The sequence below is a fragment of the Moschus berezovskii genome, chromosome 11, assembly GCF_049115385.1.
Source record: "Moschus berezovskii isolate FMDL1 chromosome 11, NW_MosBer_1.0, whole genome shotgun sequence".
Classification (NCBI taxonomy): domain Eukaryota; kingdom Metazoa; phylum Chordata; class Mammalia; order Artiodactyla; family Moschidae; genus Moschus; species Moschus berezovskii.
In genome coordinates, this window is record NC_142470.1 from 61,194,462 (window position 1) to 61,207,472 (window position 13,011).

Here is a 13,011-nt window from a genome sequence, read left to right on the forward strand (position 1 = left end):
TATGACATAAAATTCACTTTGCCTCGAAACTCTACTCTCAACAGGCCCATATCACACTGATTCCTCGTGTCAGGCCAATGTGATGAAATCAAGCTAAACATTCTCTCAACAAAAGCTTTGAAAATGGAATCTTGAGGATTCTGTTTTACCAATAAGTGAAAGAAAACAAGACACCCTAAAGACTGCAGGCAGTTTACAGAATTATTACTGGAAAAGGAAACAGAAAAAGTATAACTATTAAATATTGTATCATCAGACAGGAAGAACTATGTCGCTATGTTTATTCTGTATAGGTTATACATCTACTTTAAAAAAATATTCACTTTTGGCTGTGCTGGGTCTTCGTTGCTGCACATGGGGGCTACTCTTCGTTGCTGTGCCATGGCTTCTCTTATTGCAGGGCACAGGGGCTTCAGTAGTGGTGGTGCATGGGCTTAGCTGCCCTGTGGCATGTGGGATTTTCCTGAACCAGGGATCAAACTCGTGTCCCCTGCCTTCACATGAAGATTCTTATCCACTGTGTCACGAGGCAGGTATATCTACTTCAATTAGTACTATTTTATTTGCCGTCTTCTTTTTTAAAGTTTCGCGTTTCTATCTACTGAGAACATACATGCTTCCCTGGACCAGGCTTCCTGTGGCTTGCATTCTGCCAGGTACAGACTCTTTGGAGTTGCTCTTTTCTTCATTTTCCCATCTGCATTTCCCCCGTTTCCTTGCAGCACCTCACACTGCTGCATCGCAGTTACCACCTCATCCTCAGTGTTGTCTTACTGGGAAGTCAGAGATTTTGCCTTGGGGCTATCTACCCATGCTTGGCAGCCAGCATAGCCCAGAGATGGTGTCCAGGCCTTGGCATTTGGGAGACTCAGGAAGGTGGGTTCCCCTTATTGCACAAACTTGTCTATGTTCTTGACACTTTTTTACCGCTTAATGCTTTTTAAAGTGACACCCTTTCCTTCTTACTGGTTAAACTGACACACCTTGCATCCCATAATTTCTGGCCCATCAGAGGAGGAAAGGATGTTATTTGGATCTGACCTTATTTGTATGTCACCACCTCACTGGTAAATATTCACTGTGTTAAAAAGAAATACTATCGTGGGCTTCCCTGGTGGCTCAGTGACAAAGAATCTGCCTGTCAATGCAGGATACACGGGTCCGATCCCTGATCCGGGAAGATCCCACGTTGTGGAGCAATTAAGCCCGTGTGCCACAACTATCGAGCCTGGGCTCTAGAGCCTGAGAGCCTCAACTATTGAATCCACGTGCTTCACCTAACTACTGAAGACCGAGTGCTCTAGAGCCCATACTCCGAAACGAGAAGCCTGTTCACCACAACTAGAGAGTATCCCCCTACTCACTGCAACCAGAGAATGCCCACACAGCAACGAAGACCCAGCAGAGCCAAAAATAAATAAAGTTAAAAAAAATATATTGTGACACTCATAGGCTCCCATAATCTACAAATTCTGTCTTATCAGGGGCTTCAGAATAGGGTCAAAAACTTTCAGAACCTTATTTCCAAGCAAGTTAGTGTCATAAAATGTAGTCCATCAAAAATTAGGAATTCCACCAAAGCAGTGGTTCTTGATTGTGTATTGAAATCAATTTTGAAATTGGTATTTAGGGACTTTCATTAAGACCCCAGGCTTTCAATGCTTGGGGTATGGGTTTGATCCCTGGTTGGGGAACTAAGATCCCACATGCCTTGAAGCCAAAAAATAAGACAAAGAAAAAAAATCAATGTCTGGGTCTTTCCCCAGGAGATTCTGATTAAACTGTTCTGCTACTGCTGCTGCTAAGTCGCTTCAGTCGTGTCCGACTCTGTGTGACCCCATAGATGGCAGCCCACTAGGCTCCCCCCTCCCTGGGATTCACCAGGCAAGAACACTGGAGTGGGTTGCCATTTTCTTCTCCAATGCAGGAAAGTGAAAAGTGAAAGTGAAGTCGCTCAGCCATGTCTGACTCTTCCCGACCCCATGGACTGCAGCCTACCAGGCTCCTCTGCCCAAGGGATTTTCCAGGCAAGAGTAATGGAGTGGGGTGCCATCACCTTCTCCAAAACTGGTCTAGGATGTGGCAAAAGAACTTTTTTGAAAAGCAGCACATTTTATGATAAAAGCTAGCTTGCTTTCTTTCAAGATTGTCCATTTCTTTAGCACATATTAGCTTCTATTTGCACACATTCTGCCTGAAAGTTTTTGATGGTATCAGTTCAGTTCAGTTCAGTCGCTCAGTCGTGTCCGACGCTCTGTGACCCCATGAATCACAGCACGCCAGGCCTCCCTGTCCATAAATGAGGTAATTATCCTTTGAAGATAAATGCTGACTAAACAATTTATTATCATTCCCATAGTGAATGATTATCAACTAAGTCAGCATGTTCAGTGACAAGCACAAAATGCTCAGTTCAACCATCAAAGGTGAAAATAATGATCCTTGAAGATGCTGCTCCCTGGTTCACATACTCCTGCCTCATCACCTTCACAGTTTTTTGACTGGAATTCTGCCTCCTCAGAATTCTGAGCGTTGTCAGCTCACTCAACCACCTCAGCATCCACACAAGTTCCCTCAACATTGCTGCCTGCCCCTTCCCACACTCTTCCCAGTGCCTACCGGCTTCATGCCCACCACTTCTCATTGATTGGCCTCCTGGATTGACTATGACTATAGCTGTTCCTTGGGAACTCAGTCAAACATTTTGAAGGCATTCTTACTATCTCAATACTCCCACCAACAGTAGCTGTAATGTGATGTGGTGATGGCGTCAGGAGTGACAGGCAGCAAAGGTGGTCAGGATAATGGTGGCTGCTGATGAGGCAGCCATGACAGACAGAAGCAATAGCAGCTGTGGCCACAGAAGTGAATGGTCACAAGGTGGAGACCACTGAAGAGAACTCAGTGGGTGAAGCAGCCAAGACAGCAGCTCTTTGCTGGAGAACTTTCTACAGAGCTCACCCCAACCAAGTGTGTGGCAAGCAGGAAGTGGCAGGAAATTAAAAACCCAACCCTTTGGGACTTGGCTGGTGGCCCAGTGGTTAAGACTCCACACTTCACTGCAGGGGCCATGGGTTCCATCCCTGATTGGGGAACTAAGATCCCGCAGGTCAAACTGAGATAAAAATAAAAACAAAGCCCATCCCCTTAAGCAGTCCTCAATCAAATGGTGGGGGTCAGTGTACTGACACCCTCACCACTCAAGTGGGAAACCTACTTCCACCGCTTCCCAGATTTCCAAGAGGATGAAGCTGTTGTCCACGGTGGTAACTTGCTTGCTAACGCACCTCTGATGAGCTGCTTTCCCGTCCCTGTTTCATTTCCCATACTCCTTTCAGTGCTTTCTGGGATCATCTCCCAAATCCTTGCCCCAAAGTTTGTTTCTGGGGGAATTCAAGCTAAGATAATGCATCATGAACCCAGGATTATGATTCAAGCACATATGGCACATAACAAAAACAGACCATATGCCAAGCCATAAAGTCTCAGCATCTTTCCAAGAGACTGAAATCATATAAAATGTGTTCCCAGCTCAATTGCAATTAGACAAGGTAACTAGAAAAATCTCTATATGTTTAGAAATTTAAAAACATAATTTTAAACATCTAAGTGATCTGAGATCAGTGAAAAAAGCAAAATAGCTATGCTTTGAGGAAATTTGTGTATATTAGAAAATGGAAAAGGCTGAAAATCAGTGAGCTAAACATTTAAAAAGTAGAAAACAAAATTAAATCCAAGAAAAGAAGGATTTAATAATAAATAAGAGATTTAAATTAGAAACGAATATAGAAAGAGGGCACCAACAAAGCCAAGAGTAGATTCTATGAAAAGGTTAATAATAGATAAATTCCTGTCAGGACTGACCAAGAGAAAAAAGGAAGAAGGTACAAATAACCAACATCAGAAATGAGAAAGGGGACGTCCCTGGTAGTCCAGGGGTTAAGACTTTGCCTTCCAGTGCAGGGGATGTGGGTTCAACCCACACTTAGTGGGTTCCAGCTAAGATCCCACATGCATCCTGGCTAAACAGAAGCAATATTGTAACAAATAAAGACTTTAAAAATGGTCCACATAAAAAAAAAAATCTTTCCCAGAGCCCAGGTGGGAACCAAGATCCCACAGCCAGGCAGTGCAGCCAAAAAAAAAAAAAAAACCGGAAATGAAAAAGGGGCCTTTTGTTACAGATTTAATTAGACCTTAAAAAGATAATGAGGATATTAAAAACAAATTAATAGCAATTAAAAAATTCTGATCATGTGATAAATTCCTAGAAAATATATTTTACCCAAACAGACACAGGAATAGAAACTGTGAAGCTTTTGTGGGCAAATATAGGCAAAAATTCTTTGCAGGTAAATGCCATCAAGAGGCAGCCTTCTCTCTCCCTGCGCCTTTAACCTGGGTTGGCCTCATAACTGACTAACAGAATGTGGTAAAGGCGAACTTTTTTTTTGCTCTCTTGGACCCCTGAGTAAAAGTAAAGTGTTAGTTGCTTAGTAGTTTCCGACTGTTTCCAAGCCAATGGATTGCAGCTCACCAGACTCCTTCATCCATGGGATTTTCCAGGAATGAATACTGGAGTGGGTTGCCATCTCCTTCTCCAGGAACCCTGAGACCCACCTATAAGGAAGCTGGTCCAGCCTGTTAAAAGAGGCCCCTTAGAGATATTCCAAAACAGTCTCCACCTCCACGTTGTTTGTTCTTACCACTTCTTTTAGTCACTTGGAGAGAACCCCACAGCTCAAATAGAGAGGGCTAGGGTGAAAACATACATAGAAATCTGAGGGCTCAACCCACAGCCCAGGGAAACTGAAGCTGGGAACAGAAAGCCACGGAGACCCACACCAGCCTTTCAGGAACCACAGGAGGGGAGAACAATCCACTCTCCACTACCTGAGTTTTCTTGTCTGGGTCTCATGGCGTCAACCTTGGCTGCACAGGACTTCCACCCTGGCTCCTAAGCCAACCAACAATGCCTTTTGTTTCAGGAATCAAATCCCCTGCAGAGACTCCCAGCTCTTTTTTCCAAGCCAGAGCGCAAGCTTTAGGATCTGGTCAGCACTGCGACATGAGTCCCCTCAAAAGAGGAACAACTTATCTGAATAGTGAAGCTGGGTGCAGGCTCTGGACGAACTCTCTCCTGCACACCTGCCCATCTACCCTCTGCCCTTTAGGACTTGCCTCTGCAGGAAGACGGATCAACCAACCGTGCCAGTGGGGCCTGTGATCCTGAAAACAAACACGGAGAAGCTGCAGTAGTCACAGCGGGCACCTACCCCTCCCCTGAGCACACTCACCCTGTGTGCCGAAGGCTGCTCACTTCATTCCCTGCTGCCCCCTGCTCAGGGTTCTTCTGCTGGTGGAAGGGCACCTGACTACATACAGGGCAGTCAACGCCTGTGAAAACATCCCTCAATGTCAGATGAGGAGCTGGTGTACATACACCCCAATTTCCTTGCCCCTGGGAAGGGGAAACTGAGGGATGTTCTTTGCTATCTCCCAGAAGTCCCAGGTGGGACAGAGCCTCAGGAATAATTGGCTTGATGATGTACCTTTTATCAGCTGCCTTCATCTGTCTACTCCCTACTGGTGTTTCTGGAATGACACCCCCTAAATACTACCTGCATTCAAATTCTCTCCGTTAGACCCTTTGTTGTTGTTGTTTTAATCGCTGTTATATCTTGACTCTTTTGAGACCCCATGGACTGTAGCCTACCAGGCTCCTCTGTCCATGGGATTTTCCAGTCAAGAATACTGGAGTGGGTTGCCATTTCCTTCTCCAAGGAATCTTCCTGACCCAGGGATTGAACCAGCGTCTCCTACACTGGCAGGATTCTTTACCACTGAGCCACCAAGGAAGCCAGGGTTACACCCTGGAAGGATTTATGACAGATCCTTCCTTCCTGGAAGGAAACCATGACAGAAGAGAAGTCCAGGGTGGCAAACCCTAAGCCACATCCTTCAATGCAGGTGTTTTCAATATAAAAGCAAGTATTTTCCCTACACTGCCTCATGTCTGTGTCTATCACCCAACTGGTTCTGAACTCAGGCGGCAAGGAGGGATGTTATTTATTGCCCCCAAAGCCTCAAGGAAACACTCAGTGAAAACTTGGTAAATGCTAGAATTAAAGGGAGAGAGAGCTCTTCTCCATATTCGTGCAGCAGGAACCAGCAAACAGATGTTGGCAGAGCTGAGGACAGAAGAGGGGTTGTCTTAACCCTGATGAATAGTTGGCGCGGCTTGGCTGGTGCCCCACGACCCCTTTGGTACACTAGGTTAAGGTGGGGCAACAGGACCCCCTCAGGTGCTGAAGGCAGGACTCAAGCCTCGTATATAGTCTTTATACAGTCTTTATTGTGAATCTTGATGTCCAGGGAAGCCAGGCCCACATCCAGGGCCCTCAGGATTCCACCTGGCCAATCTTCAGGGGTGGGGACATCCTGTGGCCAATCACTCATGTCCAGTTTTCCTACAATCCGAAGGGTCCTCAGGAGGCAGGAAGTGGGTGTGCCTGAGGAAGAAAACACATCAGCATCTACCAGCACCTCTTGTGTGCCTGGCTGGCCCTAGGACCATGCTGGGGAGACTGTGTAGACACAGCAGAGGCTGCCCTGGCAGAGCTCAGACTGGAGGGAAAGGGCGTCAGGTGATGACCTCAGCTATCTGTCATGTGAACACCTCGGGAGCAGGGAACTGTCACTGGGGTCAGAAATTCTGACCCCAGTGTTCTGTTGGGTTTACAGAGGACCTGCTGTGTACAGGGACCCAGGGACCCAGCAGTGGACGCAGACACACATCTCTGACTCCAGGGAGGGAGAGATAACAAGTGCACAAATATTTGTTAGCTGATAAATCCCATGAAGAAAACTACGGACTTCCCCAGCGGTCCAGAGTCTGCACTTCCAGCTTCCAGTGCAGGGGGTAAGGGTTTGATCCTGAGTTAGGGAACTAAGATTCCACTTGCCTCTCAGACAAAAAAACAGAAAAAGGAAAGGAAAGACAAAATAACTACAAGTACATCAGGGTGAAGAGCAGAGGTGTGTGGTGTGTGTGTATGGGGGTACAAGTAGTACTTTATGCTGTCAGCTAAGCTAATATGAGATGTCTTTATACAATGTTGTACTAAACGAACCTGTGCGTTTGCTATTTTGAAGACCAGAGGATACAGAAGTCCTGAATCTCAAGGCCCCCATCAAAGACGAAAAGCTACAATTGGGATGTTAGAACAGGGAAGGAGAGAACACTGAGGAGGAGCTTGGTGTGGGGTTAATTACTTTGAGTGCACTGGAGAACCACCTGGCTTTAAAGGAGCAGATGTGACCCAATTTCTGTTTTTAAAAGCTGCTCTGGATATCGCTTATGTGTGGAAACTGAAAAATGGTACAAATGAACTTATTTACAGAACAGAAATAGACTCACAGAGGTAGAAAACAAACTTACGGTTACCAAGAGGAAAAGGGAAGGGGGGTATAAATTGAAATAAAACAGATTGTGCATGTGTGTATATATATATACACATATACAAAAAAATCAGTCACAGTCACTCAGTTGGTCCAACTCTTTGCAACCCCATAGACTGGCTCCTCTATCCATGGAATTCTCCAGCCAAGGCTATTGGAGTGGGTTGCTATTCCCTCCTCCAGGGGATCTTTTCGACCAGGGATTGAACCTCTGTCTGTGTCTCCTGCATTGCAGGCAGATTCTTTACTGTCTGAGTCACCAGGGAAGTCTATATATAGTCCAAGGGACTCTCAAGAGTCTTCTATATATATACAGAAGACTGTATATATATATAGAAGACTCTTGAGAGTCCCTTGGACTGCAAGGAGATCCAACCAGTCCATTCTAAAGGAGATCAGTCCTGGGTGTTCACTGGAAGGACTGATGCTAAAGCTGAAACTCCCATACTTTGGCCACCTCATGTGAAGAGTTGACTCACTGGAAAAGACTCCGATGCTGGGAGGGATTGGGGGTGGGAGGAGAAGGGGACGACAGAGAATGAGATGGCTGGATGGCATCACTGACTCGATGGACATGAGTTTGAGTGAACTCCGGGAGTTGGTGATGGACAGGGAGGCCTGGTGTGCTGTGATTCATGGGGTCGCAAAGAGTTGGACACGACTGAGCGACTGAACTGAACTGAATATATATATGAATGAAACAGATAACCTACTGCATAGCACAAAGAACTCTGCTCAATACTCGATGATGACCTATATGAGAAAAGAATCTAAAAAAGGGTGGATATATATTTATGTATAAGAGATTCACTTTGCTGTACAGCAGAAACTAACACAACACTGTAAATCAATTATACTTCAATAATAATTAAAAAAACAAATAAAAAGCTCGTTTGGCTTCAAGGGGAGAGTAGACTTGAGGAGCAGGGCAGGGGTGACCACAGGAAGACGAGAGGCTTGGTTGCTCATTCAGGGAGGGAGGGAGGAACTGGCCCTGAGATGGGAAGATGAGGTCTTTGGTCTGATGCCCAGTAACTTGGAAGAAATGTCACCAACATATGATTAATACACTAGTATAAATAGTATGCAGTCCTTACTGAATATTTTTTGGAAAGAATTAAGTCTGTCTCACAGATGACTCAACTGGGATTTGAACTCACCTCTGCCTTATGAAAAAAACCCACTGACTACAGGATCTGGTAGAAGGGCAGCTCCCCAGTCTTTAGCCAAGAACTCCTCTGAAAATGGCGATAGGAAGTAAGCAGTTACAAGGGGTAAAATATAAGCCACAGTGGAAGGAGCTCAGGGATCCTGGGAGCAGGGAGATAGGCCACAAGGGGAGGTTTCCTGAGGGAGGGGACATCTAAGTTGGAAATGGAATGAGTCAGATGGAGTAGGAAAGCGCAGTCCAGGCAGAAACAGTGAGACAGAAGCCTGGCAGCAGGCGAGTTTAATGGGCATCTGAATTACTGCAGGTTCACTGGGGCAGGAACACAGGGCTTGAGGAGGATATGGGGAGAGGGAGGGTCAAAGGCCACATCCTGCAGGGCCCTGGAGGCTGTGCCAGAGTGGGGGAGGAGGGGTAGACTAGACCTGGTCAACATAAGAGCCATGAAAAGGTTTCATTTTTTCATTATTGAAGTATAATTGCTTTACAAAGTTGTGTTAGTTTCTGTTATACAACAAAGTGAATCAGCTATATATTTACGTATATGCCCTTCTTGAGCCTCCTTCCCACTCCCCCATGAAAAGGTTTCTAAGTAAAGCAGTACATTATCAGATTTCCTCTGGAATCACGCTGGGACCATCACAGAGAATGGCTTGAAAGAGCTCAGACAGAGCATGGAGGCCCAAGAGAAGGCTTCTCTTCTGGGTTCGAGAAGAGAAGGTGGCGCCCCAAGAACTGAGAGAGGGAGGCAAATGAAGGGGGATTGAGAGGGAAAGATCTGACTTTCAACTTCAGAGCTCGCAGTCCAGTGGAGGAGACAGTAAATATCTAAACCAGCATTTCTCAACTTTTCTTTTTTTAAAATTACTGTCCCCCCGCCCCAAGGAGTCTTTTTGAACATTAAAAAAAAAAAAAATTGCACCCATCCATGACATTCTAATACCATAGATACACTGTGCATCTGCTTATGCACTACATACATTAAAACCAGTTGATTTTCTTGCCCCATCCCTGCAGAGCTGAGGCAGTGATGAGGAGAGAGAGGGGGCGTGGGTAAGGGAGGAGTCAGATCGGGTCAGCCTGGAAAAGAACACAGAGAACCAGCAGAAAGCTGTGATTCTGTTCTCAATCTGGATGGAAGCTGCTGAAGACCTTTAGACAAAGATGTAATGTGATCAGTTTTCAGTTCCGAAATGTTCTCCCTGGCCACTGCATGGAGACAAGGTAAGAGGGGGGCTTCCCTGATGGTTCAGTGGTTGAGAAACTGCCTTGCAATGCGAGGGACACCAGTTTGGTCCCTGATCCAGGAAGATCCCACATGCTGTGGAGCAACAAAGCCTGTGGGCCACAACTACTGAGCCTGTGCTCTAGAGCCAGGGAGCCACAACTACTGAGCCCATGCGCTGCAACTACTGAAGCCCGAACATCTAGAGCCTGTCCTCTGCAACAAGTCAACAAGAGAAGCAACCACCACAGCCAAAACCTCAAAAAAATAAAAAAAAACTTTAGAAAGATAAGAGGGGATTCATGGAGACCAGGGAGAAGGCTGAGGCAGGTCTCCTGGCGGTGGAGGTGGCTGGACTAAAGCAGGGGCTATGGAAGGGGTGAGAGAGGACTGTGTTCTGATGTCCTGGGGTCAGGATGCATGGTGAAGCTGTGTGTGAGGCTGAGGGTGACTCCCTGGTCTTTACTCTGAGCAACCTGAAGGATGACGGGGTGGGATGAACTGCTGAGCCCATCTTACCTCCAAGGTGGAGGGTCTGTGTGTCGGCTGCACCTGCTCCGCACACTGCAGGAATTGGCGCACGTGCTCCGCACAGTTGCCCATGGCGGCCTCATTCTGTCGAAGACATTCCTCAAAGGCCTTGAAAGGCTCCGAACAAGCCTGGCGGATCTGACGGATGATTGGGCTGCGGGACGCAGGGCATTTCAAGCCAGGGAGACTTCCTCTCCGCTGCCCACCCCCATCGTCCCATACTTGCCCACACTCACTGGGCAGATGTGCACTGGGCAATGCTCATCTTAAGGTGATGACAGTCTCGTTGCCATGACTCTGGTTTGGCTGCCACACACTGGCCATACTGCTCCAGCTCCCGGCTGCAGTAGCGAGCAGTGATCTCCAGGGCCGCCTGCCTGTGGGACATGATACACTAGGGAAATCCCAGGCAGAAGGCAAGAAAGGGAGTACTCAGGCTGTACCTTTTCAGGTACACGGCTTTTGGTCATGGCTGTACCCCCAGTGCATATAGCAGTGTTCAGTATATAGTGAGTGTTCAAAAATCATTTGTTGAATAAATGAAAGTGTATGTGTGTACCATCCCATTTTAGATACTGCAGAAGACAAGTATTAATGGCTCTTATTTTCTAAAAGCATCTGCTTATACCAATGCATCCAATGAAAAGATTAAGACACAACAGAACAACTGAAAAAACTGCCTATACTTTTACTGTTCAAGTGTTCATATTTGTACACTGCTTTTAGCTATTACCATTAGGAAAGAAAAAGCAAGATCATTTCTAAACCTAAAGTTTAAAATTCTGTTCTTAAAGACTTTCCGAAAAGAAATGACACTACATGTTCTTACTGTCACATCAAAAAGATGGTTCTGCATGTTTGTGACCTTTCTTAAGTTAATAAACAATAAATAAGAAATGCTTTTTTAAAAAGGGAGGTAGTTCTGATCAGAGTCAGGAGTGGAACTGGGGTCTTGGATAAATCTGAAAGTTTGAAGAATCCCGGAAAAGGGCCAGGGAGTAGAGAAATAAGTGTGAACCTTGGGGATTGTGGAGCAGGCTGGAAGCTTCTGGGAAGATAGTGAAGGCCCTGGGAGTCCCGGCATCCCCCAGTTTAGGCCTGGGAATCATGCAGAGAATTCTTAGGGCCTTAGGACTAACACCTAGAATTCTCTGAGAGAACGTGGGAGCCCTAAATGAGTTTGAAGGAGCTGAAAGTGAAGTTTAGAGGTCCAAGAGGGTGGCCTCTTGGGTCCTGGGGAAGGGTCTCTTGACCAGAGGGTCTTAGAGATGAGGCATGAAGACAGGGGTACTGAAAGTGAGACTTGAAGCCCTGGGGCGGATTTGGGGGTCCTGCGGGAGGTATGACCTGGAGGCCCTGGGTGAGGCCGGGGCTCCGGGGTAAATCTGGAGGGTTCTACAATTGAGCTTTTCCCACTCTCAGGAACACGGTCTGGAAATCCAGAATGAGATCAGAGGTGTCTAGGAACAAGTTTGTGGGCCTTATAGGTGAAGTCTGAAGTACTGGACACATCTGAAAGGTTCAACAGGTACAGTCAGATGATCCAGGGGGAGGAATATGGAGCTCTAAAGACAGGTTTATTATAAGTCCTAGAGCTCCTGAGACAAGTCCGGAGTGGTAGGGTTACAGGGTGAGTGACCAGACCTGGGATTTCAGGGGCAAAGTTTGAGGTGTTAAGAGACTAGACCGGAAAGAGGAGTGGAATTTAAACGCTCAGAGGGCTCTGTGAACACGAGAACTGTGGCCTGTGAAGGACAGAGCTGAATCCTGAGGCTCGGATCTTCAGGGAAAAGAGAAGTCAGTCCTTCCCGGGGTCCTGGCCTAAGTCCAGAACACAGGGGAAGAGGAGGAGTACGGGGGTAGGTACGGGGTAGGCGATCCTGCTACTCACATCTTGAGGCCGATGCTGGAGGAGGATCAATGAGGGAGAATAGTCCCGCCTTTTCCGATATCAAGTTGTCATGGCGGCGCCCAGCCCGGCCTCCTTGACTCCTATTTTCGGTCCGTAGCAAAACAGACAGGAATGCCCCTTCCCATCAAGCCCAAACAGTCATGGCGGCGCCCTGCGTAGCGACTTCCGCCTCCGGCCGGCTGGGGTACTTGCCGCCCTTCTGTTTCCAGCTTGCCCGGGCTGCGCGAGGAAGTCCCCGGAAGTACGGCGAAGTATCGCGGTACCTCCGCCATACTGGGAGTGCGGTGCAGAGAAGCGGGACGCCGGCACTTCGCCGCCGCCGATCGCTCTCTAAGGCTCCTGGTTGGAGCTGGTGGCGAGCGGTTTCCGCTGCTGCGACCCCTCAATATGCTGCTGTTCGCTGCTTGGTTGGGCTCTGTGGCTGCCGGCTGCTGAGCGCTCGGAACCTGACCCGTTTGGCCGCGCTGCTCTTTCTGTCTGCGCATGCGCTCGTCCGCTATTCCGGAGGCTGGTCCTGCGCGTGGCCGAGTGGGCGGAAAGGGGGAAGTCACCCCAAGAGCTGTACCGGGAGACAGGGAAGTTTCCTTTACTGAAGCTGGGTTACCCAGGCCTTCAGGAATGGAGGCTCTGTGTGAGTAATCCCTTAGTTAGACAATTGAGCATCAGTCCTGCTGCCTCGTATACAGAGGTGTTCCCAGCCAAAATGAATGTAAA

General features: G+C 47.2%; 1 protein-coding gene across 2 annotated transcripts; it reads right to left on the reverse strand.

The window, feature by feature from the left end:
- Positions 1-6,333: 6,333 nt before the first annotated feature.
- Positions 6,334-12,695, reverse strand: CHCHD5 (coiled-coil-helix-coiled-coil-helix domain containing 5). 2 transcript variants are annotated; one of them, XM_055400716.2, is made up of 4 exons: positions 12,277-12,695; positions 10,622-10,762; positions 10,374-10,539; positions 6,334-6,512 (listed from the first exon to the last, which is right to left on the reverse strand). In XM_055400716.2, coding segments are annotated over exons 1-4 (333 nt in total). In that variant the 5' UTR covers positions 12,279-12,695; the 3' UTR covers positions 6,334-6,488. The 2 variants fall into 2 exon arrangements, with proteins under 2 accessions (XP_055256691.1, XP_088697505.1); XM_088841379.1 differs by lacking the exon at positions 12,277-12,695 and having other exon boundaries at positions 10,622-10,773.
- Positions 12,696-13,011: the final 316 nt, after the last annotated feature.